General features: G+C 39.0%; 4 protein-coding genes across 5 annotated transcripts; 2 read left to right on the forward strand and 2 right to left on the reverse strand.

The window, feature by feature from the left end:
- Window positions 1–8,256: 8,256 nt before the first annotated feature.
- On the forward strand, window positions 8,257–9,725 carry LOC103949132 (peptidyl-prolyl cis-trans isomerase CYP28, chloroplastic). The gene is made up of 2 exons (XM_009360233.3): window positions 8,257–8,953; window positions 9,357–9,725. Exons 1-2 carry the CDS (start codon window positions 8,272–8,274, stop codon window positions 9,563–9,565), a joined length of 891 nt encoding a protein of 296 aa, XP_009358508.2. The 5' UTR covers window positions 8,257–8,271; the 3' UTR covers window positions 9,566–9,725.
- A 5,237-nt stretch (window positions 9,726–14,962) lies between these two features.
- On the forward strand, window positions 14,963–17,703 carry LOC103930772 (homeobox protein knotted-1-like LET12). 2 transcript variants are annotated; one of them, XM_009340146.3, is made up of 6 exons: window positions 14,963–15,686; window positions 15,957–16,077; window positions 16,670–16,860; window positions 16,940–17,071; window positions 17,167–17,303; window positions 17,402–17,703. In XM_009340146.3, the coding sequence occupies exons 1-6, from the start codon at window positions 15,195–15,197 to the stop codon at window positions 17,403–17,405; spliced, it is 1,077 nt and encodes a 358-aa protein (XP_009338421.2). In that variant the 5' UTR covers window positions 14,963–15,194; the 3' UTR covers window positions 17,406–17,703. The 2 variants fall into 2 exon arrangements, with proteins under 2 accessions (XP_009338421.2, XP_009338420.2); XM_009340145.3 differs by having other exon boundaries at window positions 14,964–15,686; window positions 17,394–17,703.
- Window positions 17,704–17,788: 85 nt separating this feature from the next.
- Window positions 17,789–18,572, reverse strand: LOC103930771. The gene has a single exon (XM_009340144.3). It carries the CDS (start codon window positions 18,419–18,421, stop codon window positions 17,921–17,923), a length of 501 nt encoding a protein of 166 aa, XP_009338419.1. The 5' UTR covers window positions 18,422–18,572; the 3' UTR covers window positions 17,789–17,920.
- A 1,045-nt stretch (window positions 18,573–19,617) lies between these two features.
- LOC103949135 (serine/threonine-protein kinase MST20-like) lies at window positions 19,618–25,811 on the reverse strand. Its single transcript, XM_009360237.3, is given in 12 exon segments — window positions 19,618–20,079; window positions 20,189–20,276; window positions 20,389–20,511; window positions 20,734–20,881; window positions 20,964–21,127; window positions 21,243–21,395; window positions 21,472–21,543; window positions 21,663–21,850; window positions 21,942–22,849; window positions 22,851–24,108; window positions 24,111–25,077; window positions 25,432–25,811. Coding segments are annotated over 11 exon segments (3,840 nt in total). The 5' UTR covers window positions 24,649–25,077; window positions 25,432–25,811; the 3' UTR covers window positions 19,618–19,879.
- Between the last annotated feature and the right edge of the window lie 1,650 nt (window positions 25,812–27,461).

Genomic DNA, 27,461 nt, shown 5'->3' on the forward strand with positions numbered 1-27,461 from the left:
TTGAGAATAAAATTGGGAAAAATTCACCTTTGTTTCCTGTAGGAGAAAGATTCAGGTCATTCTACTGTCATGAGGAATTTTAGTTTGACGAAAGGCACGGCTCCAGTCAAATAAGTTACAAAGATTTGTCTAGGTGAAGCAAAAATTAAAGGTTAGTTAACTTGGTCACAAATTCGTAGACCGAGTTTCGAAGACAAATCAAGACCAAGCAACAGTCTTCTTTGATTTCTAATTAAGTTGAATGCAATTTGTCTCTATCCTTATAGAAGTGAACCACATAGAACGTTTAGAATGCAATCTCTCTTTCCCTATCACCACGTTAACAAATTCGTACTCAAGAGTCAAGACTAACAGCATGACTATAAAATTCAACAGTCAAATTTAAGGAAAAATGGGATGCTATATCAGTTGAATGAATCGTTTATGCAGTCCTACTTCTTCATAGTTTAATGTGCCAGAAGTGGGAAAATGCCAAATTTCAATGAAATTTTCTAACCAATTCAAAGTTTCCTAGAACTATATATCGATGAAAACTTGATGAACAAAATAGAAGTAAGAACAAAATTAAGATCCAACATCTCAACACTATGTGATGCAGTTTAATATAATAATGGAAGCACAAAACCACACTATGCTTCCACATGAGTGATTAGCGGGTCGTTTACTTGTATAACGAAAAGTGATGCTTGACTCGTACCTTTGTCAGTTTGTTTCATAGATTTAGCCACCAACAAGCAATGCCCTAATAATAAAATGAGCAGCCTTTCTAACTAGTTAGGTAAATAACGTCTTGTTGATCAATCTATGCTATTAAAAGCCAAAACCCCACCAATACTTGGGTGCCAAAGCCGAGCTGAAAAACAAAAAGCTGAGTCGAGTTCTTCTATTCTTCACAAAGCTGAACTGCCCTAGAAAAAAACGCTTGTCTTGCTCTCCTACTCCACTTTGGCAAGGACCCCATAATTAATTAATCCATAATTAATTAAACTTGTCTCAAGTAGTTTAACAAGAGTAGAGTACGTGGGAATAACGGCATAAACATTTTTTTTCTTGATTTCCCCCACACCTAATCTATAGTTATTTTATCATATATCGATCCCCTCTTCTATATAAATGTTTTAGAAACCATGCAACAGTATCAACACACTCGAACTTAACACAAACACTTAAATTAGCTACACAGCCTACTCTTCTCACAGCCTTGCAAACAAACGAATACAAGAGATTCAATTCAACTGAGGAGACTGTCTAGCGCAGCAGTTGCCGGGATGATGTTTCAGTGTGTGTTTGAAGGAAGCCTTTCAATGCAGGACACAGAGATTGAGCGAAGGCCTTACCATAAAAACTGCAGTTGCGCTCTACACTCCAAGGCCGATGTTTGCTCCAATGCTTGTCAAAGGAACATTTCCTTTCCCAAGAAACAGTCGTGGAGCGATCGTTCCCTGTGCATGCAAGCATCAGCAACTTCCAAATTTTCTTCTCCTCTTGTTGGAGACTTGTCCACGTCCACATCCACCAGAAACGGCGACAGTGTGACTGGGGTTCATAATCCGGCCTTGCCACATAGGCGATAGATCTGGATTGATCTCATGCACGATGATTACTGGTGAGTTAGAATTTAGAAGTTAAAAGATTAATTGGGAAGTGAGAAGCAACTTTTTTTTGTTAGTTTCTCACCATCTTATTCTTGTCCGTAATTAGTACTCCCCAGCACTAGTACTTACTCAAAAGATCCAATTGATTTGGAGAAGTTGGTGTTTGTAGGTTAGTTTAATTTCTTCTACCTTCGTCCGGATGTAAATTCAACTCAGTACATATTCCTGTAATTAAACATTGTCACCTTTTTGCTCGATGCAACTGAAACTGCATACATACAACAAACTTATTCAACCACAGAATCTGACTGTCTGAGTTCATATGCTCTTCTCTTCCCGGTCGATTCTGCACTCCACTTTTATGTTTGGTTGCATTCTACATTCTACATTCCACATTCTACAATTTACTTCATCGTTTTGCCTCTAGTTTTCTTTGCACAAAATTTTTTAGATCGGAGGTTCTAAAAGGCGCTGAGTGCTAGTCAGTTAGCTGGCAAGGGCCTAGCGCCTAAGCGTCTAGGCAGGGCCTAGGCAAATTTTTTAATTTTAATTAAATTTATTATATAACATATAAATAAATGTTTACTCATATTTAAAATATATATATAATTGTATATTCATAAATTACAACATAGAAGACATATAAGTAAGTATTAGAAACAACTAGAAAACATGTGACACAAGAAAAGAGATGAAAATTCAAGAGGTGAGAAAAGAGGTTATTTTGGTGGCAATGAAAATACAAGGTAGATTACTTCGATTATGTTTCTGTTTTTGTTATGTAAAGGAGAAATATAGAAGAGATATACAGAGATAAGAGATCTGAAAATCACAAGGCCTTGAAAAACATGTTGTTTTATTTTAATTATTATTTTGTTGGTTTTTAATTGAATCTTTATCTTTTCTTCCTTCCGCTGCGGATGTTCCCTAGTTGGACTCTGCATGTTAACTTGTGGTTTCGAACATCACCTAAATAATGAAGCACTCAATCAACCGACTTTTTTTACAATCAAAACTTTTTTTATTTAAGCAAAGACACATTGCCAAAATAAAATGGGAAAGTTTGAAACCGAAAGAAAGGTACTTAATGTAAAAACTGCATCCCAATTTCAGTTTGCATTCACTACAAAACAACAAAATTGCAGGATTAATTCAGAGCAATACAGTTAGATTACACTCAATAAGTGATCGAATAGTTATCAGAGAGAGAGAGAGAGAGAGAGAGAGATTGTATTACAGATGATGTAGTAGGAGCATTAAATATTCAAGATTTTATATCAAGCTAACATTTGGAGTCTATCACATACGAGAGAAAAATACAGACAAGAAGAGACAAATACGTACATCCCTAGCATGTGCCTTGCAAACCAATAATGAGGTGAAAATGGCGATTATGAGTACTTTGAACTCTAAAGAAAATTTGAAGACATCCTAAATCTGTGGAAAACACAAAATACATGACAATCCGGATTTATATGCGAACTATATTAATGTGTAATTTAAGTTTAGTATAAAATTCCACCGTTTAGCTGAAGTTTCTAATAGGTCTAAAGGACTTACATTTCTTTAAATATGTGATATCGGAAGTTATTGTGAGAAGTTCACTTAAAGATTTAAGTACACATAAGATAGTTGCACTGTGTTATCAACTTAAAACAAAAGATAAAGTCAGGAATTTTCAAATTCATCGCACAAAGCAACAAGTTCGTATCAGACTATTGTTTATCAAATGGAAGCAGGCAGTCAATATTCAAGATTACAGGGCCGCCATATACAGAAATGAAATGATCATGAAACGGATTGAAGCAGGAAAATAAGTGAAGCGGGAAAACCGCCGGATTGAATCAGCTAGTGTTTACAATGATAGTGGTTTTTAGTTATTTCTAAGTAATGAGAACTCACCGATAATGGAAAGAAATGGTTAGCAGTTCCACATTGGTGGGGGAAGTCAACAAGAGTGGCTTTAAATATGATTACCCTACTCTAACTAATACCGAGGCTTTTTGTGGTAAAACCTCACACCTAACAGATTGGGCAAGTGGTAAAGTTAGGAACAGTATCGGTGTCGTTAAAGTGGGGCCTCCAGGGCTCGTCGATCTAAAAAAAATTTCAACATGATATTAGAGTCCACGGTTACGGGCCCGTGCAAGCCAAAGGCTTGTCACAAGAAAATGTGGGCTTGGAAACAAGCTTGGACTCTTAACATAGAGCCGGCCTCTGAGTTCTTAAGAGTCACTTCCTGAAAAGATTGAAAACAAGTTTGGGCCCCTGGGGCTCGTCGATATAAAAAAAATTTCAACATGGTATTAGAGTCCACGGTTACGGGCCCGTGCAAGCCAAAGGTTTGTCATAAGGAAATGTGGGCTTGGAAACAAGCTTGGACTCTTAACATAGAGCCGGTCTCTGAGTTCTTAAGAGTCACTTCCTGGAAAGATTGAAAACAAGTTTGGACTTCATTGGAGCCGACCTCTAAGTTTCAATTGCCCATGTATGGATTTCCACGTGTGAACCACTAAATGGGATTACAACTTACACGTGAGGGTATGTGTTAGCAGTCCCTTATCGATGGGGGAAGTCAACAAGGGTGGCTTTAAATATGATTACCCTACTCTAACTAATACCGAAGCCGCTTAGGTAATCCCTGACGAATTAGGTAGATGGTAAAATTAGGGACAGTATCGGTGTCGTTAGAATGAGCCCCGGACCGGTCAATGTAAAAAATTTCAACAGAAATGTGTAATAGAGCCATTGAGATCCATAATTGTTGATATCAAGTTAAAAGGTACACAGAGAGAGGATTGCGACACCATGCTAAAACGGAGACGTCGTACACTCATAACAACAGGATTGTTGACGAGATTAGTTTACAGACGCTATTATGGAGAAAACTATGTTAAAGTCCCACATTTACAACGATCACTTGTTTTGTCTAAACTCTCCCTCCCTCCCTCTCTCTCTCTCTCTCTCTCTCTCTCTCTCTCTCTCTCTCCAAGCGTGTGTTTGAGAAGCTGATATTTTCGAGAAAAAACAGTTGTCTTGTTGAATAACTACTTTGACAAGGCCACATCAAAAACAAAAGCAGAAAACAAATAATGATTTCCCAAGAACCACCACCATTGCTAAACTTCTCTTGAGTTCAACGAGGTAACAGAACTAACAAAAATTCTACTCTTGGTTACTCCACTACTTCCGTGAAGAAACAACCCTCCGCGCTCTGCATAAATATGTAAGAGAAGCACTTCAAAGACATACACACGTAAAAAAAGGAAGCACACCTTTTCACAAACTTCATTGGTAGATACACACTCACACTTGCATTTTCACTTAAGAAATTAAAGCTTAGGAGAGAAGAGAGGTAGGACAGATGATCCTTGGGATTGCAGCGGTGATGCTTCAATGCGTCATTGAAGTAAGTATATTAATGCAGGACATGGAGATTGAACACAGGCCATACCACCGCAATTGCAGCTGCGCACTTCACAACTTGAAGGATATTTGCTCTTGCCCTCAGAAAACGAATATTTCATTCCCCAAGAAACAGTCTCGTTCTTCTCGGTGGCTCATCAGTATGGGACAAAAAAGACCTGAACGCGCTGTATCATGTCACGGACAAGATTCAGAGAGCTTGACACAGCAAGCAAAAGGAAAAGGTGAGCAGATGAGAAGTAAATCTTTCGTTTATTTGTTTCGCTCTATATCTAGACATACAGCTCTCCTAGAACCCTCCCAACTTCCCCCCATTTTTCTTTCTTGTAAACATCGTGTGCAGACTTTCTTTTACACCACAAATTGCACAAGAAGGATACTACTTCTCCATATATACTCCGGACCCATTTTTTTCTGATCCTTCGATAAAAAGATTCATTCTCTTCATAAAAAATAGGAGGTAGAACCAATAAAGATTTCTTTTTCGATTCATCCCTGGAGTTGAATACCTCATTCAAGAATTGTTTTTGATCCAATCCAATAGAAAAGGCAAATCCCTTATGATACACCAGATCCGGCTCGGTTATTGATAGAGTGAATAGATCTGCCATTTCTTGAAATCTCTCTTCTGATTCAAAATCGTGGTGTAACGTGTATCCCCCTGTTCCGGTCATGGAATAGATGAAATAAATCAAAAAATGGATTTTTGTTCAAGAATGAAATCTTATTGGAACTGTCCATATCCAATTCATCCTTCGGAACCATATCATATCCCGGATCTGATGAAATATGATGAATTGAGACGGTATTTTGTAAATACGTAATTATCTTGAATATATTAACTATTTCTTTAACCTAAGTCTGAATACTTTTATGTCTCCCTTCCAAACTGTTCATCATATTGACCAAGGAAACCAGTCTCTTCTGTTTCAACTATTAAAATCTCTGTTTGCACTATAGTTCGGTCAGGCCTGAGGTTCAAGGTTCAACTCCTACGCTGACAGAGGCAGAAGGATAATTCCAGGGAATGATGGGGTTCATATGTTTCTCAAATCACGTTTTCCACGTACACGAACGGATTGGACACATAGATGATGCATGTTGGCGTAAATCGTAGCATATATTACTAGCTGCATCTTTACAGCTAAAGTCTACAGACTCTACTCCAAGTTGGTAAGTCATAATTTCAAAACAAACAGATTATAAAGGATTTATGACAGGAAATAACAAACACACCCGTCTTGATACTAAAAAACTCTTCTCTTGAGGAGCCATGGAAGCTAAGCTTATTCTTCGTCATTTCTATGCCAGAGTGGGAGCGATAAGATGAATGTTTCAGTACCTATTTGAACTATCATCAACAAAGATAAAAGAAGAAAGAAATAAATTTTCCACACCACGGGACTTGTTTCACGGGATTCACACATTGATCAAATGAGCTTCCTGTCTGCTCGATTCATATCCTCCTCTAATCTGCATTCGGCAGTTCTGTGTCACCAAGTGCATGAAACATTTGTTCATCACTCAAAAAAATAATCATACATTTGGTGCATCACTCAGACAAATAATTATACATTTAGTTCAGCGCTAAGTAAGGTCTGACAGTTGAGCAACTAACGACAGATAGGCAGGGGCGACAGACTGGAGCTGCAAAACGTCATCTGCCAGCTTAAAGCTCACCTGACAAAGGCAACCTTTTGGCTTTTTTTGGTAAGTGCTTATTTCTTTGAAACTTTCCTTGGTCATGCACAAGATATTTTAGTTTGGATTCATACCAATATGTGATACAATAGGCAAACACATAAGCAAGATACATGAATATCGGACTCACATATCACAAACCTTAAGTTAAACATAAGAAGGCTGCACTAAACATCTGAAGTGGATTCTTCGTAGTTTCTAGTTGAAGGTAGTTGCTTATGCGTTTAAAACAACGATGAAAACAAAGAACAATGAGGAATTAGCAAAGGATATCAAGGAACAATGACAGTTAATGTACTCATGAACCCTACACAGGATTTGCCTCAGATTTCCAATCTATGATTTCATTTGTCATCCTCTTTTTTTTAATCGATCTGCAAATCGAAAAAAGCAAGAATTTCGGTAGTTGCCACCAAACCTGGAAAATCTTCAAATTTCCAACATCTAAACGTAACTCAATCGATCAATAAATGTCACACAATCCAATCTCAAACTTATGAAAATGGATTCAAATTACAAATTTCAACACCCAAACCTCAAATCTTTTCGACAGTCAAAGAGCGAAAAATAAAGTTTGTTTTCAATCATAGTGACTTTGCCAAACAAGAAAACCGAAGCTGTTTTTTAAACCCTAAATATCAGTCTTTCCCCACAAACACTTCATGCCGAAACTTTCCAAATCCCTCCATTATGGTATGGCCTTTTGGAGTTAAGTGTTGATTTATTTCTTATTATTACACAAATAAAATTAAAGTCTAAACTATTAAAAATTGTCAATCTCCCCCTTCTGTGAAAATCAAAGCAATCGTTCCTTGTTTTAAGTCAAGTGATTTGCACACTTAGATATCTATTATTTTAACGAATTGAATCGTGTCCAATTTATTATTTAACTGGTTCTCAACAAGTGACCCGATATCGATTCAAATCGTTATTAACAGATCACATCATTTTGTATCGAGTTAATAGGTCATACAAGAAATTGTCATGCTTAATGTCTAGACCTGGCAAACAGGTTGTGTTTGTGTCGTTTACATGTCATACCTATTATTTTAACAAGCTCTTAATGGTGATCCATTAATGATCCGATTTATTAACAGTATTCCTAACGGATAATCCAACAATGACCTGACTCGTTGAAAAATTTGACATGAAATATGTTATTTCATGTTATTCGGATTTGATTAAGGGTCGTGAAACAATTGTCAGGGTTACACTGTGAATTAAATGAAAAGAAAATTTCACATAGTAGTTTTGCATCTTATAGTAAAGATGAAATTGACCGGATATTATAGTTTATGAAATAATGGTATAAAAATTTAATTGAAATTGACCGTATATTATAGTTTATGAACTTATATTTTCGAAATAATGGTATAAAAAAAATTCACTGAGTTAACGGCGAGTTACTATGAAATAAATATAAATAATTAATTATCCAAAAGTAAGGCCCACCATCCCCTCCGTGGCTATCTCTCGGTTACCTCCAAAGCCCCAAATCAGATTAAAAAAAAGAAGAAAAAAGACATCTCAATCCAACCCAACCGACCTAATGGGCTGCTCCGTAACTCCACCACTAGGTCCACCACCTCTTCTCTCCCGCCACCACCGCCAAAACCCGAACCCCATTACCCACCTGACCCGACGCTCCCTCCTCCTCTCTACCCCTCTCTCCTTAACCCTCAAACCCCCACCCTCCTCCGCCTCTCCCCCTCCTCCCCCGCCGCCCGACACCACCATCACCGACCGCGTCTTCATGGACTTCAGCCTCTGCCCCACCTACTTCCGCCCATTGTCCTCGCCCGACCCGAAACCCAATCTCTGCCCCGACTCCATCCCACTCGGCCGGCTCGTCCTCGGCCTCTATGGCCACCTCGTCCCCCTCACCGTCGCCAATTTCAAGTCCATGTGCACCTCCTCCGCCTACAAGGGCACTCTCGTCCACAAGCTTTTCCCGGGCCAATTCTTCCTCGCCGGCCATCAGGGCGACAAGCCCGGAGACGTCCGCCGACCCTCCGGCCTTGCCCGGAACACCGAGACCGTCGATTCAAAATCCTTCGCTCTCACCCACTCCCGCCCCGGCCTCCTCTCCCTCAACCTCTCCGAGAACGACGACGAGGACGACATCAAGCTGGACCCGGAATACCGAAATGTCGAATTCTTGATCACCACCGGACCCGGACCCTGCCCCGACCTCGATTACAAGAACATCGTCTTCGGCTCGGTGCTCGAAGGTTCGAACGTTTTTTCGGCGTATTTAATTTCCGCACTCCATTTTCTCCTCTGCATTCCTTTAGTTTTGTGCTTTCAGACCACCAAAGTGCTTCTGATTTAGCACTTTCTCGAGAGTCAGTTACTTCAGGAAGTACTTCTGGGATACCACTTCCCAATAAGCACTTGTAGTTTAATAAAAATCAATGTGTCTATGATAAAAGCAATTCTAGCAGAAGCGCTTATAAACAAAAAATGCTTGCTGAAGAAGCAATCCGAAACAGACCCTGTATGTATCACATATATTAGTGAAGAACTTCATTAGCAGAAAACGGAATTGCGGACTACATTTCCCATTTCATTTTCGTTCCCTAGTTTGTTCCGAATTTTGAAGTTTGATTAATTTTGGCTGCTCTGTTTGTTTAGGTATGGATGTTGTGACGGCCATAGCTGCCATACCAACGTTCAGGCCCTCGGAGAAGATACAGCAATTCAATGATTTTGCAGAGTTTTTGGGGGACGAGAGAGCTGGGAATGCTCGGGCTCTGTGGAATAAGCCTCTCAAAACCATTTATATCAGTGATTGCGGTGAGCTCAAGGTGGCAAAACCTTCCCTTTCTCCTAGCCTTCCTTGATCATTTATGTACATTGCATTTGCATATAATATATGTAACTGTTAGTATTGTTCAGTTCACTGATTCAATATTTTTTTATAATTGTATCTAAATCTTGTGTTTGCGAAGATTTTGTAATGAGAACATACAGCTTCTTAAGTTGTTTAGCATGCTTCGTGCATTTTGTTGCGAGCATTCTAAGTTTACCTACAACGAATTGGCACTATTGCGAGCCAATTGGGCATTGTTGTGTATCTTCACATTTCACTGTGACAATGCGTGATTAATTTGAGATACCACTGCATCCCTAGTCACGCAACAGAACATAAAGAACATTGCTGATAAGAAGCATTGTCGTGTCAGCCAATACGCAGTGCCATGTTTTATAACATGACTGTTTACATTTTGATGCACAATCTCAAAGTTTGATGTGCAAATATGAAGTTATCTTTGGCTGGTTATGGATTGCTTCTGTTTTAGACTGGCTGAGTTCATATGATAATAACTTCATACTGGTTATTGTGTGCGTGAAATCCTACCCAACCGGGTAGTGATTTTTACACTCCCTTTTTCTATTTGCACTACTCACCTTGTTAACATCATTTAGTTCTCTTTTAATTTATTCAATTCAAAAGCGAGGTTCCAAAAATATTTTCATCAAAAACGCTTTTAGTCATTTTAAAAGCAATTCAAGAACAGCTCTGTAGTGGATAAGAAAGACGAGTGTGACAATAAGGTTGGTCTGAACTCTGAACTCTGAAGCCTGAACAGTAGCAGTCGAACTCTAAGAATTGAAGTTGGAATTGGATCTTTTTTTGGGCCTCGACTAGGCCCATTACTGCAAATAGAGTGAGGGGAATCATGTGAGTTGGGATTGGCTGTTCAAAGACAGATCAGTTTGCTACTTGGCAGAACAATTTGGATGAATTGCTGGGACATGATCCAAGACAATGAATCGTACGGTCTGGATTGGGTGGGCCAAGTGATTTAACTAATTAGGGATTAGATGCATCCATCTCCAAGTCTCTACTGACTTCTTTTGTCTTAATAGGAAGGACACCTTGTAGCATGGGCGGGATTCTCTCGTTCTTTTCTTCCCCCCTCAAAGAAAAGTTACATGATACAAGAAAAGATGATATGACCTTTCCCCCTTCACTAGGTTTGGAAACAACCAAAATTTCAAGACCTTGAACGCAAAATTCGTAGCAATTTCTCATTCTCGAAATTACTAAACGACCAAAATTCGTTCCATCGAGGGTGGACCTAAACTTGTGCTCGGGAAATTAAGAGAGTGTATTTTACCCTTAAGTGGAAATAGCATCCAACTCTTTCACGTGATAGAATTTTTAGTTGAGCTATTGCATAAGGCAAAACCAGCACTGAAATGAAACCAAAGTACAAAGAGTTAGAGAGTCGCACTGAATTGTGAAGTTAGTCAAACATATCATGTGATCAAGTAGCATTATCAAAGCCTCAAGCTTTGATTGCAATAGGGGCCAACCATTTAATACGCGGCCACCGTCGTTAACACAACTCAATTCAACAAATTCCACTATGGTGCATACAGACTACAGTAGAGAATTTGGATCATCACCAAAGTGGGCCCCGTAGTTGTAAGACAAAGTAGAAAACGACGAAGAGGATGCCTTTTCTCTTTCGGCCAATAGGGCGTAGGCAAATGGGGAAGGTGGGGACCACGAACAGGCGCGCGTGAAAGGGTCCTGCTGTGACTTCAGCCGCCAGCGCCAAATCCAATTTCATGACTGTATTCCTAGGTGGACCCCACCACCTCCCTCCGCTGCTGCTTTTTCTACAGCTGTACGAACGGGATTCTCTGGCGATGGCGTGTATTCCCAGGTGGTCCATAAAACCTAGGGCCGACACGTTTTCTCGTACGGGCTTGAGGTTGCTGTGCATAGGGTAAAGTCATCTTCAATCGAATAATTCAGAAGCTCAGAGGATCGAAAATAGATCGAAAATCATCTTCAAACGAGAGCTAAGTCAAATTGCTCGTGGGCCCTACGGGACAAAAAATGACCAAGGATCAACCGGCTGGCCCAAACCGGCTACAAATTTGAATGCAACGGCTAGCTGATGTCAATTAGCCGTTATATTTGTTTTTTTTTTTTTTACAAAATTTTAAAAAAAAATTAAAAATTCTTTTTTTTTTTCCTATAACTTCCTAAGCCATTAAACAACATAAAAATTATGTTTGACCTTATGACTCTCTAGCCTTCTGTTTGTGATGGTAAGAAATATGGTCATGCACTATTGATTAAAAGATTAATTTCTTGGAGGGCCAGAAGGCTAAAATGAGCCATCTGGCACTCCTTTGGTTGGAGATGGCCTCTAGCCCTTTAAAAATTTAATATTGTAATGAACAATGCAGGGTCATATTTCTTACCATCTCCAACCAAGGGCCATAAGGCCAAACATAGCCCAATGACAAAAAACCATATTCAACCGAGGGCCAAAAGGTCATAAGGCCAAACATAATTTATTATTTAAATTTAAAAATTACAACAACTTAAATTTAAAAATTACAACAACTTAAATTGAAAAACTACATCTTAAATTTAAAAAATACAAGAACTTAAATTTAGGAAAATGAGAATTTTTTAATATTTTTTTAAAAAATTTGGCCAAAAATAAAAATCAAATCCAACGGTAACTGACGTCAACATGCAACTTAATGTTGTTTAAGTTTGAGGTTGTTAATTTTTTTTTTTTTGTTTAATGTTGTTTCATGTGACTTTATGTTATTTAATGACTTAGGAAGTTATAGGAAAAAATAGATTTAAAAAAAATGAAATTTTAAAAAAAAATTGTAAAAAAAAATAACAAAATAAAAAACTGTAAAAATAAAATAAAAAATCAAATGTAATGACTGGCTGACGTCAGCTAGTAACCGTTGAATTCAAAATCCAACCTGGCCCAAGGCTAGCTGGCTGGTTGGGTTGGGCCAACTAGTTGGCCCTTTTTTGTCGCGTGAGGCCCACGAGCCATTTGACCTAGCCCTCGGTTGGAGACGGTTTGCGAGCTATTTTTGGCCCTCTGGCCATCTAGACCTTTTGGTTAGAGATGGCCTAAGAACAACTGATGACCCTCTGACGAGGACGTCCAAACAGTGAACGTCATTGATTTTTGGGGAGTTTGGTAAACTGTCTCTCCTGCTCTAATCACAGTGTCAATGTCTCATCACATAACCTAGAAAATCTAACGACTTCCCCCACATCTATCAACAATAGGCACATTTGCAATCTCCCCTCATTTTATTTTTGAATTTTGATTTATAAATTTTCTTCTTAAACCTAGTTTCCAATCAATGAGAAAAACTTTGGTAAGATAGACTAATCAGTTTAACAATTAAGCACTCTCGAAACAGAATAAAGTACTATCGCAAACTGAATATCATCCACTCCATATATGTATAACTTAAAAACACTCATCTCACCCTTTTTAGAGTGACCTGACCAGTTGGCTGATCATGTCATACTTAATATTTTGTTGCAATACTCTAACGGTGATAGTAACTTATCGAATAAATGATTTGCAAGACCGAGAGCTGAATTGGTAGTGCACAATATTGCATGTATTTTATGACTAGTGATGAATCTCGCTAATTGTTGCATAATAAAGTGTTCTCCTAATCTTCAATTTATGATTATTTGTTCCATCTTTACTAAATAATTAGTCATCTCACATAGTAGTTATTTCATTATGATATTCCACGAATGTGTTTCATGTGCTCATCACCTTTTTCACAATAACTTAGAATCTTATTAGTGCCTAATCACTCTCCATTTAGTACTTATGGCTACATTCATACCCCTCTTCAAGATAATCCTAAATCCTTATCAAGATTAACCTCATTAGGTTGATATCCACTCACCCACTATGTGAGTAGATCCCGAGTTTAACTCGGTCCGTAATTATTAACATCGTGAAAACGAATATGCTTGTGTCAAATCAAATGCATAGTCTCGAATACAAACATAATTGCGCTTCACAATCTTTTCGTTTGAATTAACATAAATTACTAAGGTTAACCGAAAGGTGTTTGGTAATTTGTCACAAAGTTTTCTTAATGGCAGGTGAGAACCACTGTGACAAAAAAAAAAAAAATTAAATATTGCCATAAGATTTGTTGCGATTGAATATTTCATTGAGTGATACTTTGGTATTTGTCTTGACCTAAAAAAGCTTACCTTGCTCAAGTACGTCTCAAAGAGTTAAGGCACAAGAAAAGCAGTCTTTCCTTCCCACCTTCCTTTCACTTTTCTTGTCCACCAACTTCTTCATTTTTATGTCTTTAAAAAAAAAAAAAAAAAAAAAAAACATATATTGTTGAAGATATTAAACATCTCGGTCAGAAAATTTACAAAATTTAATATGATGTGTATTAAGTGATTTATTTTTAATTACACCGAGGTTTTTTTTGGTAAAATTGTAACACCCGATAAGTGAAAAGATGTAGATTGAAAAACTTGTCTCTCTAAATTTTGACGAATAATTTCAATGTCTATTGTGCTTCCACCAATCCAATAGCTGCAACTTCTGTCGAAATCATATAAGAAACTTCTTGCAACGATACAAAATCTGTGTGTGTACACATATGGCTCCAAGAGAATGGTATTTGTTTAAATATTAAGATATTATTTTATTAAGGCAAGGCAAATAGTTTAGTGGAAGAGACAAGAGGCAAACCCCCAAGGGTTGAAGTAGGAAGCAACTCACAATCAACGACAATCATACCCTCACAATTGCTATTTCAAACGAGCCTAAATATAAATAATATGACAACAATCTATGTTAAAGTGGTGTGAATTTTTTTAATAAGAGTATGGGAAAAAAAATTAACAGAATGTTTGATAAATATTTCATTTAAAATTTTGTTTTTAGCTTTTTATGCTAGAGATATGAAGAAAGTGTATGTGTTTTACAATTATTTTTTACAATTATTTTTTATGGAGGATAACCTGAACAACTAGATAATCATGCTCTCATTAAAAAACAATACCTTATTGTACTTGGATACGAATACAACTTCCAACGAGCGTCCGACTAATTAATCGATACATATAAATAAATTAATAACATCAAATAATTTGAAATGCGACCATCATATTAAAAATTCTCTCGCCTATTGAAAATTCTTAAGTACGTGTGACGTGGTAAAAGATATAATACATCCGGTTTACATATTAGAATGTGCCCTATGCCCCTATGAGCCTACGTCCACACATATATAGGTACAGCTACTTACTGCAAATCTGCAAGTCTAGAACACTTATTACAATCAGCAATAATCAATTTTGTCTTATTAGCCACGTGTCATGCAATCTGGCCGTCCAATCGTCTCCTTGGTCCTCACTCAAACAAAGTCGTCGTCTCCCAAAAAAGAGCTTTTCTTTCCAAACATTTATTTCCTTCTCCGTCGCTCTCTGCAGACAGCAGCACTACCCCTTCTTCTTCTTTAATTGCTTAATCGAACACATTCAAGTTTCAAACTTTCACCAAACCCCACTTTCTCTCTTGACTCAAAAGCCGCTTCTGGCTTTTTTTCAAACCGCGCTTTTCCTATGTATGCACTGAAAAGCCAAAAGCTTTAAGATTTTCTCTCTCTTTTCTCACAATTAAACTTGCAAAAATGGCGTTTCATCACCACCAGCAGCAGACCCCTCACGAAATGGCGTTCCACTCCTTCGCGGCGGATCAGCCGACGCTGTCCGGAGCTCCGACGTGGCTCAACAACGCCGCCTTCCGCCAGCAGAACACCAGCTTCGGCGGCCTCCACGACGCGGGGCGAAACGACGACGTGGTTATATCGCCGTCCGGGAAGAGCAGTAACTGCAGCGATCGGAACCGGAGGGAGATAAGTGGCTACGACGGCGGAGAAGAGGAGGAGGGGGAAGACGAGCTGGAGTGCGAGAGCGCGAGGTTCAAGGCCGACATCGTGGAACATCCTCTGTACGAGCAGCTTGTGTCGGCGCACGTGTCGTGCTTGAGGATCGCGACGCCGGTCGATCAGCTGCCGAGGATCGACGAGCAGCTCGTGCAGTCGCAGCGCGTGGTCGACAAGTACTCGGGAGCCAATGGGGATGTTGGAGTCATGGATGAGAAAGACCTTGATTTGTTCATGGTTAGCACTAATTAAATCTTAATTATTTTCTAATTTCAAGTGATTGAAAGTCTAAACATTTTTAACTTCTGGATATTTTTAGAGTGAGAGGTGGCAGTGAGGAATCCTGTTGTTTAATTCTCTAACTATTCCACTTTACAAGTGCTTTGGAGAATCTTAACCCTTTAATTACTAGTTTTGATTAGTGGCATGCTTGGAATTAGAATTTGTTCATAAATCTGTTAAACTTTTGGCTTTTGTCATCTGATCTTCCGCTCGTTGATTTTGTAGACGAATTATGTTCTATTGCTTTGTTCCTTCAAAGAACAACTGCAGCAACATGTCCGAGTTCACGCAATGGAAGCAGTGATGGCGTGTTGGGAGCTCGATCAGTCTCTGCAGAGCTTAACAGGTAATTTTTGTTTCCTTAGTTTCGATTGCCCCATAAATCTTGATCCCTGCCTCCCCATTTCGCTTACTTTGTACGAAAAGTAGGAAACAGAGAAAAAGGACAAGAACATCAGTGTACTTCCCATGTGCTGAACTGTTCTTGGTATGACCTCAATGTGCGCTTCTTTTGTATAAAGCTGCCTAATAGTTGTTTGGAACTTTTATTGCCCCTCCCGCAAAAAAACTACGTGTTAACTTCAGGTGTTTGTTATCTGCGAAAAGAAGGATTTTGCAAAAGCGAAACCATTGTTATCGTTCCTTATGTTTTGGGTTTGAGGTTCATGTTCATAGTCTGGCACTGTTAAGGACTTCATCGGTTTGGAGAGGAAAGATGTGGGCGGCAATTGCACTGACGAACTTTTTGTTTTCGTTGAGTCTTTCAGCTTTGATTAGTGTCATCACTTTGGATTGGCGGCCTCTATAAATTCAGATATAGGATAAAACATCTTATCTGTAGTGTCGTCATCAGTTGTTATTGCTCTTTTTGGTTGCTGATCGGATCCATACTTATTTATGGATAGTTTTCAGTTAAACATTTTAAGATGCTTTCACAGGTGTATCCACGGGTGAAGGAACGGGTGCTACCATGTCTGATGATGATGACCAGGTGGATAGTGATATCAACTCCTATGATGGAAGTCTGGATGGCCCTGACACCATGGGATTTGGCCCTCTTGTTCCGACTGAAAGTGAGAGGTCCTTGATGGAGCGCGTAAGGCAGGAACTGAAGCATGAACTGAAACAGGTATGAACTATAGACTTATAGAGTATATATACATTTTCGATGTGGACTGCAAGTGTAGCTGATAACCTCTGCTTATCAGGGTTACAAGGAAAAGATCGTTGACATTAGAGAGGAAATTCTGCGCAAGAGAAGAGCGGGGAAACTGCCAGGTGACACAACCTCTGTCTTAAAATCTTGGTGGCAATCACATTCCAAGTGGCCTTACCCGACAGTGAGTTTGAACTTTGTTTTAATTCCCTCACAGCTTTCAGTTTCGCAGATTTTTTGTAATAGCTACTAACTAAGACCCTCTTTCACTTTCGATAGGAGGAAGACAAAGCCAGATTAGTGCAGGAAACAGGCTTGCAATTGAAACAGATTAATAACTGGTTTATTAATCAAAGAAAAAGGAATTGGCACAGCAACATTTCATCAACTTCGGTTCTTAAGAGCAAACGCAAGAGGTAGGATTATGTATGGTTGTTTTGTTCGCATTGATTGGCTTTTATAAACTGAAAAATAAACTTTTCTCAATCTGTAATTTGGAAAAAAAGTAATGCAGGTGACATGAACAACCAACGATTGAAGTAAATGTAACTCTTAGTCGAAAATTCAGCAACGGAGAGCAAGGAACTTAACATTTCTCGTACAGTAAAAGCTTCAAGCCTTCAAATGATATACTTCCATCTTCGGATCGATCATTTCAAATCTGAGGCACCCCGACACTATCCATGTCTTATAATACCATATCATCAAACTCTTAAGCATGTAACACGAAAGACTTCGAACCAGGTAGTCTTAATGTACCAATTTTCAGTGGAACTAGATAGATTTTTTGTATATGAATTGCATATCTACATTAAATGCTTGATTTCGATATATATATATATATATATATTATTTCTATGAATATATATGGCTATTAAGAAAGTTGTCTATAGCAGTGATATGTACTTTAATGTGAATCTGAAATTTTAAGGCAAAAACTACACTGAGAACAGCATACAGATTGTTCTGTTTCGAACAGCGCAATAAAACCTTGTCGAAATAGGAAAACAGGACAGCACAGACGAGGCCCAATCTAACCTCTGGATTTGACGAAAGCTGATTCATCGGTTCCATGAATGGGTCCGCCCACGGAACCGTGTTCGTTGGAAAAAGGAGCGGCAAACCTTGCTGTGAAGCCAAGAACAGCATCGGCTCCTTCTCTGCCAACACCTTCGTCGAAATTGAGAGCATAACTATGAATATCGTACGGAAACGCTGCATTCTTCTCTTTTCGACACAACCTATTCTTTTGCCTCTCCCAGTATCCACCAATCTTTCTGATGAAGTTCTTCCACTTGGGACCGCCGACTACCTCCGTGGACTCCTTAGCCTCGTTCAGCTTCTTCCTCCACCATGTCGTCTCCTTGTTTCTTCCTCTGCCTTCTTGCTGCACCAAGTGTTCGTAAACATTGTCGTCTCCTTGTTTCCTATATGCGCTTCCGAAGAACCTAAAGCAACCACGAAATCCGCAACAAGAAGAAGAAACATCCATATCTGTTTCGTGTTTGCCGCGAGGTGAACCGTGGTTTGACATGATCACGGTTGGTCTAGAGAGAATCTGTGGCGAGACCTGGAGTGGAAGGGTGTTAAATTATAGGGGAGGGGAAGGGAAAGGGATATAACGAGAGAGAAGAAAAAGGACACAAGAAATATACACACATATATGCGCGTGAGTGTATGTGTGTGTGTATATATATATATATATATATATATGCAAAGAGTAGCTCAATATTTAGGATTTATGGATTTTCCAGGAAAGATACGGCGGTGTGGATTTGTGGAAAAAATCCTAATCATATTACACGGAACCCGAAATAAAACGAAACAAGGAATTCCTAATGCAAATCTTAAACCTTATGACTGACTCCGTATCCCTTTCGTGTTTGGTTTTGGCGGCTCAGGTTGATTCGCGCTAACGCGGTGCCGTAAACATCCCCCACAACCCACACGCCCTAAGAAACGCGGACGTGCCTAAACATGTGGAATGCCACCGTGGTATTTTGGATCAATGATGCGATATTATGGCATTTTAATTTGTTCACATGACATTGTTCTATTGATTTTATATGTTATGGCGTAAGAGAATGTAGGGAATATCCCAATAAAAAGCAAAAAATATTTACAAAGAAACTTAAATCAATCACACTATATGTCATGTGAAAAAATTAATCCACATAATACGATGATATGTAATTGGACAAGTTCTTTGGTCGGGGCATGTGGCTGGCCGGCCAAAGACTCATCAGTTGGGACCAAGAGTGGGATAGTAGGATCAGAATACAAGGGAGTGGGCCTAACTGCCTAAGTGATATGTTTAACTTAAAATATCGTCACAATGACATTCCTGTTGTGGATAAATTTCTCTTTCAATTTAGTAACCGAAACGAGTCTATTAAGCTTTGGCAAGGAAAATTTTTAGCAAAATCAGATTTTACAATATGTTCTTGAGTAAATGCTCTTTGTTCAGACATTTGGTTAATTAACGATCATGTCCAATTCCGCGGTAAATCTTCAATGGACAATTGTACTTTGTGGATCTTATTTTTTTGTCACTGCAAATTGCCAAATAACTTCACAACACTCAAGTTCCTTGGATAAATTACATTTTCCTCAAGAATTTAACAAGGTTTAATCCTTGTTTCGATTACGAGTCGGGCCAATCAAACAGCTTGTTTCGCTTAACCCGAATCGACTAGGGGAAAGTAGAAGATGTCAAAACGTGACAAAAAATGCATACAATCCAATGAGCAATGCTTGTATTGACATGTCTAAAAGTGACAGAAAACACCCAAGTCGATTCAAAGGCAAAACCTATATGAGGTATAACTTTTATAAGACCTAAAACTTTCTATAAACAATAAAAAAACTTCCCTATCACATTAAAACAAGGCAAACATTAAGTTATCTTCCAAGGGACCGAAACACAAGGGTAACGGTGTGGGAGAGGCACCGATGATGAAACAACTTGCTAAGATCATTTTCGAACCTTAGGCTACATTGGCGGGGGTTGCTGCGGTTGGGTCTGTCCTTTAGGAGGAATTTTTGCTGCCATACCACGTAACTCATTTGCAATTTCGGTGAAACTCAATCTCTCAGATGGCTCAGCTGACCAGCATGTCTCCATCAGTGATTTCCATTCAGGATCGCAAGAGTCCGGTACTGGTGGCCGCAATGTGTTGCTCACAATACCACCTGCATTAACATATGAGCAATAGGATAGCAGCATCTCAAATCTGACTAAAACCTCGATGAGCCAATCCTGTTTAAGAAGTGACAAGTTGTATTAAGCAGTAGAAGATACCTATGATAGCACCATAGTGCAAATCCGCATATGGTTCGTCTCCAGTCAGCAGCTCCCACAGCACAATACCGAAAGAAAATACATCGACCTAACGTATGCAACAAAAGAGGGAGTAAATAGCTAAGCAATAAAAACAGGGCTAAGAGTGAGTGGCAATCATTTAGTGACGATTTAAACTAAATTAAATAAGAAACACAAACCTTCTCAGAAACAAGGCTACTGCTACCATTCAACAGCTCTGGTGCCATCCATGGAAGTGTTCCCCGCACACCACCGGAGATCAGAGTATGACATTTCACCTTAGATAGGCCCAAATCACCGACCTGGCATCAGAAATAAACCAGTGAGCACAATATTCTAAACAAGTAAACGAATTACAGCTGTTACATCAGAAGCATCTTATAAAGCATGTCAATGAAAAATGTGTGTTTTTGAAAACAATGCCGCATTTTAAACAAGTTTGTGGCTTATTATAAGAAACGAAGGATCACAGCAACCACAACATGGACCAGAATATGATGCAAGGGGCACAATTAAGGAACTACCTTGCATATTGGGCGGTGTGGATCTCGAAGATTGACAAGTAAGTTGTCACTTTTCAAATCAAAGTGTACTATCTTCTTTTCATGCAGGTACTCCATTCCGAATGCCACATCCATTGCAATCATGAGGCGCTTACGCTTGTCCAGACTCCTGATAAATTTAAATTTATGTCAGATTTTTATCCCAATTGAAAATTACAAACGAAGAACAAAAAGCCAAACAAATACATTACTTCTCATTTTTCTGCAAAGCATTTCTCAGAGAACCGTTGACCATGTATTCTGTCACTGTTGCCACAGAACCTCCCGGTCCGTCAAGCACAATGCCATAGAAAGCTACAACATTGGGGTGGTGCAAGTCAGCAAGCTTGATGGCCTCATTCCAGAAATCCTCTCTCTGTTTGAAATTGAATACATAAACCACCAAATATAGATTAAGTAAATGAGGTATAAATAAATAAATAAATAATAAAAGCTAAAAGTTTTAAAACTAGTGCAATGAAAAGACAAACCGTGCGCTCCTGTTCTGAAGGCTTCCCAGCAAAACACCTATCATTGATTCTTTTGATTGCAACATCGGTGCCCCTCCATTTTCCATGATAAACAGTACCGAAAGTTCCAGAACCTAATTCTCTCTGCTCTTCAAGGTCACTGTTCTTTATAATCTGCCAAAAGAAAAATTACTCAGTCAATGTTACAGGGAAATATCACAATACCTATTAATGCAAACCAATTTTTCACCTGCAACCTTCCTAGGCCATCTGCTACTGGAAAACCAAGATTTGGCTTATCTGCAAAGTTGAATTTGACATCCTAAAATAGAAAAAGTAAGATGATGAACAATAGGAGAGCCTAGAATATTTTTCGAGAGAGGGGAGAACACACAAATAATGAAATATTCTCACACATGCAACACATGAATTCTTCAATACCTCACTTTCCGATCTGTTTTGCATCCCTGCAGCATTGTTTTGAACCTCTTCATCTCGATTGGATTCATAAGCAGACTCATTTTTATCATGCAAGTAAGAATCTGATGGCGTAGATGACTGAAAAACACAGGCAGCTACTCCCTCAGCAACAGCTTGAAGTTCTTGCTTAATTTGTTCTTCTGCTGATCCTATGACAAAGAAGCAAAAAAATAAGAAAAATTCATATGAAATAAGCAATTAACTTATCCAGAAAGTAAAAGCAAATCATCACTAACCAACCTTTGGAAGACGGGGCATGCTCTGAACTAAGATCCCTGTTCAAATTACCCATTGGCTGTTGACCTCCACCATCCATTTGCATTTCTGTAAATGGTTCTTTTCTCAATTGTATTTTGGTCGGCCTAGGAGGCAATTGAGTATCGTGTCGCAAACTCCAAGGATCCTGATTGCTGAACAATGAGTTTGAGGAGTCCTGGGCACCGACACCATTTGAGGTAATAACTTCCCTCTCGTTAGGTACCATCTTCGGCAGCAATCTCATGTTCTCATCCTCCCATTCAGGAGGAGGTTGAATTCCATTAGTGAGATGGGTAGAAACAACAGGGTTTCCATAGTTAGATTCGTACGAATCACAAAGATGCATTCCAACTCTTGATTGCAGATAAGATTCAGGATTTCCCCACATAGATTGCTGTCCTAAATCATAGAATTCTACTGGCTGTGAACTATACCCATGTGAGACTTCGGCAGGGGAAGAAGCTGATACTTCGGTTGGCTTAAAATGATTCCTACCAAATTTGTCAACAATGTTATCTAGAGCCACATCTCTACCCCCAACTTGTGGTGTTTTATGATCAAAGCTGTCTTCCCTTCTACGTGTATCCTCAGGTGATTTACCATGCTCCTTATTAACATAAATCTCAGTGGGATTTATCCTGAGGGCCTCCATCCTCCCGTCGATTTGTCTCAAATGATCATATGCAGTTGGAGATTCGCGAACCACAGGTGCGCCTCCAACAAGAGGTACATCTTGATTAAAAGGATCATTACCTAAATTTTCCTGTTTAACCTGGTACTGAAATGGTGTTGGATGTTGTTGAGCAACATCGTCTTGACAAAGCTGAGGAATATTGACCATGAATGCACTATTCGGTGATTGCACGTCACCTCCTCTCTGGATAACACCCTCTGGAGTTGAAATCTGGGAGAGGTCCAGTCTCATTTGAATAAGATGTTATGAGAAGAGGATCTACTGGAACTTGAACCCTGGGTCGAGCCTCAACTCCTTGGCCAAAATTACCTTCTCCTAGTGGTCCACTTACAATAACCTTGTTCATCGGCTGAGCTAGCAAATTCTCCTCTAGCCGAGGACTATAATAAGTTGGACTTGAATCAGATACTGGGCTTCCGCCAATGTCTCTCTGAACCTGTACCACATTATCAGAATGTGCATGAGGCAATGTGTCCTGACACATATAACAGTCTTCGAACCTTGTGGATTTCTCAGGATACATTACCTGTTGGTGAGATACCAATCCATCATGGTAAATCACATGCTGCGGTGGTTGAACCTGATGCCATCCGTAAGCACCTCCTGCTGTTGTTGACGGTACTTGAACCTGATAGGAATTATAGCTTTGTTCAGCCGGAAGCTGGACGACCCTGGGAACAAAGGTACTCTTGTCTGCATAATTATCCAACCGAGCCTGTTGAGGATGGACCAATGGCTGAAGCACACTTGGTCTTATACTAACATGAGAATACGAGGGAGTCCTTGTCATGTGCACTGCAGGAATGAAGTGATGCGGGGTGATGCCAGCAACACTATCACCGTATTGCTGTTGGGTGAATACAGGATGAGCAGTCCCCATTGGATGAGGACTTGGGAAACCCATCTGAGGAGGAAGCTGGATATGATCTGTCTGTGTCATAACTTCTTGGCGAGGACCAACATAAGTTTGCAGATAAGGAGCAGCGGATGAAAAGCCAATTCCAGGTTGCTGCAATCCCAGTTGCTGCTGTGATACTGTAACGGGCACAGATCTTTCTAACTCACCCTCTGGCTGAGAAGATGGTGTTTGGGGAGGCCCAGACTTAACTACAGGAATGACCAATGGAATTGTAGAAACTTCAGAATAAATTGCAGGCTTAGGATCCACAAATACCAGCCTTGTACTAGTGTCATGAGAAGTAGCTGAATTCCCTTTTGGTGATAACTTGCCCGCTGATGGATGTCCAGTATTGTCCCCTTGACCAGGAACTGAGTTATCAATGACATCAGTTCCACTAAAATCAGAATTTTGTGTTGAAGCTGCACTTGCATTGCTCTCCTTCCTCGCAATACCAACACTCACCCCATCCGTAATCCCATTGACAGCATCAACATATCTCTGCTCACTATTATGTAAATCCCCCAATTGTACAACACCAGATGGATCAACTTCGAAGCAGAAAACAAAAATACCCTCAACTTTGCTGACCCATCTGGAGATCCCTCGACCAACTTCCCATACTCATCCTTCATATTGTCAAGATCATCAGCACATGCAACTGACACCAGTGCATCGAGATCCTCATCGGGGAGCTGGTATTTAATAACCACAGGTTGCCCATATGTATCCACCATCTTCTGCACTAGATCATTGAAGCTCACATCTCTCCGAACACTAATAATCCTTGTATGCCCTCCAACATACCTCAACATTCCATCACTTGGTCTGGGCAAAATCTTTCCGCCAAAGCTGCACAGAAGCTTTATTTTCTTCCCAGACACAGAATCATCTCCACCGTCATCACTTGCTTGATCAGTCCCACTGCCACGACTGCCCAAATTGGTACTATAACCATACCCCGATGTCAAATCATTTCCAGTCTGATCAGCAACATTGCCACTGACCTTATTCCCTGAATTGGGATTATAACCGAACCTAGCTGTCATATCATTAACTCCATGATCTAAACCACCGCCAGCACTCCTATTACACATGTTCGAACTACAGCCAGAAGGCCCAGAAGCAGTTGTTGTAGTAGCAGAGCATACAAGATCAACAGCACTTGCCACCAACCCGACTGCCCAAATTAGGACTGTAACCAATTCCAACACCAACGGAAGGGTTCACACCTGGATGCCCCACCGGCACAGCAATGCGGGGGCCAGGGCACCAGGTGGGCAACCCCGACACGGCATTTCCATACCCTAGGCCAACATGCCCAGCCTCTGAGGCCACCGGTGCTTGGTAAAAAACAGGTAGTGAATTAGGGCTATTAACTTCACGGACCAAGTGGCTAGAGAAAAATCTATCAGGGTTTCGACCAGCTGTAGTAGCCTGAGCAATGCGGGGCTCTTCGGCCACAGTTCGAGCTACATTCAACGGTCTCAATTCTTTGGGGAACGAATTTTGATCAAACGCCATGTCTACAAATAATAAAAAAATAATAATCAAATTTCAATCAAGGCTTGAAAATCAATCGTAAATAATCAAATTTAAATCAAGGGTCTGCAAAATCAATCCTAAATAAGAAACCCATGATCAAAATTCGATAAAGCTAAAATCTTTTCGTCTGGATTGCGACAAAGCTAAGGTCTTTTCAATTTATATTTCCAATTTCCTAATTCTAATTCAAGTACTCAAGTTTCCTAATCATCTGCTATAAACCCTAGCCAGATTGCACCAAACTATAACAAAATTTTAACAGCTTTATATCCAAAACAGGCACAATAAACAAAAATGATTGAAAAAAAAAAAAAATACAGAGAGAGATTAAGTACCAGATTAAAAGCGGGCGTTTCGAGGAGAGAGAGTGAGTATGGTATTAGATAGGATGGAGAAGAAGAAACAAAGAGAGTCCGAGTCGGTGGAGTGCAGTTTCCAAACTCCAAAGGAATCAAAGCTCGGAGTGACAAGCGTCCCCAGAACAGCTCCTCGGCACTTTCTCGCTTTTTATTGTCCCATCCATCGTGAATATTTTCCGGGATGGGATTTTTATTTTCTCGGGAAAATACGATGCTTAGGAAATGGCAGTGGGCTTAAGAGAGAAGATTTGGTTTTGGTTTGGTGTCTTGGAGAACAGAGAAGGTGATGGGGGGAAGACACGTGGATTGTTTCATGCAAGATTGTGATTTATCAGCCAAAAAAGTGTAGTATTATGTGCTGTGGGTACTTAGGAGATTTGCCTAAGATCTACAATATATACACACACACACACACTACAGATTATCTCAATTTTTTTGAATTGGATGGAAAGGTGGGAGAAGACAAATACAAAAGTAAGTTCTTGGAAAGTTCCTTCAAATATAATATTAAATTATGGACAAATTATACTATGCAACACATTAATTACATTATTTATGATAGAGTTTTTTTTGTAGTGATTTCATATCTAATTGCGGTTATTTTTTTTTTTCAACTGCAATCATGGCATGATTTCCAATCACAACGTAAAGCCTTAACTTCTTATTTTGGTTCGTGATCAATCACTAATTACTTTGATCGCATGATAATAGTCAATCTAACGCATGATTATGTTACTAATTAGGATTTCAATTGTTTGGTTTTAAAATACAGAAAAACATGATATCGTTAGTAATGAATATTAAACACATTCCATTAGAAGTTAAAGAAGATAATACATTACCGATGAGTTTATGTTGAAGCGCAACATCTGAAATTCGCCAAATTTCCATTATAGCTTGTAAGATAAATAGAACTCCAAAATAAGAGACGCTTGTGTGGTACCAATTAAAATCCTTCCATGATCAAGTCAGTAATTTAGAACTATAATAAAGTTATTTTGAGCTCTCATGGATGTATTTTTTGTAATGTAGATATGTAAGCCGTTGTATTTATGTTCTTCATATCGAATCTTTTTGGATTGGGTAATGCCATGAATCCTTAGAGTTAAGGGGACACAAAATTTTTGGGTAACTTCACTTTGTTGTTAGATTTTTTTTATCATATATATTTTGACCGATCTCCTTGTGGGAGTAGGAGAGGTTAAAAACATGTAATTTACAAGTCTTTTTACTACACAATAATGTATACTATATTAGTTGATTTCTTTTTTCTAAAAAATAAGACAATTGATGGCAAACCACAGTAATTCACTATTTCTTGGCTCATATGAGGTTAGTTGGGAATTGCACTCTATATGTGGCCACAATCAAGCTAATTTACAACTTACAAAATGTCGAACTAGGACCTTCCTTTTTTATTTCAAGAAGTTGTTATTCCACTTTTTCACTAGGCCACTTGTCATAGTTATAGTACATTACTTGATTAATGCAATGGTAATTATTCGTACCTAAGAGTAAACGATGAAAAGAAATAATGAATGTCATACATTGTACAGTAGAAGAAATAATTATGTTGATGTATCTCGTACATTGTTGTATTCTAAAGCTTATCGTACGTAACTAATTTTGTGATTTAGTCGGAAATTGTTAACTTCTTTCCTGGTCTGAATAAGGCAACTTCAGCATAAAGTGGTGTGGAAGTGGAATAGTTTTAATTTATTTATTGCCTTATTGAATTATTTGGCCCACTATATTATTCTGGATTTATATCAACCGTTTTCAGGGTCACTTTCTGACTTTTCATCGAGTCGGTGGATGGTGACACATACTCTTAACTGGGGGAGGATATGAGATACTTCATAATTTTGATATCTATTTCCTTTTCTTTCTTTTTAATAATTTTGTAAAGGCATAGAAAGTTCGATATCAAAGAGAAATAAACTTTTTAAGAAAAAAGAGAGAAAAATAATATGGAAAATAACACCAGCAACTCTTTTTTACTTTCT

This window comes from the organism of the source record quoted next, unplaced genomic scaffold (assembly GCF_019419815.1).
Source record: "Pyrus x bretschneideri cultivar Hongxiangsu unplaced genomic scaffold, Pyrus_bretschneideri_v1 Contig1, whole genome shotgun sequence".
Taxonomy (NCBI): domain Eukaryota; kingdom Viridiplantae; phylum Streptophyta; class Magnoliopsida; order Rosales; family Rosaceae; genus Pyrus; species Pyrus x bretschneideri.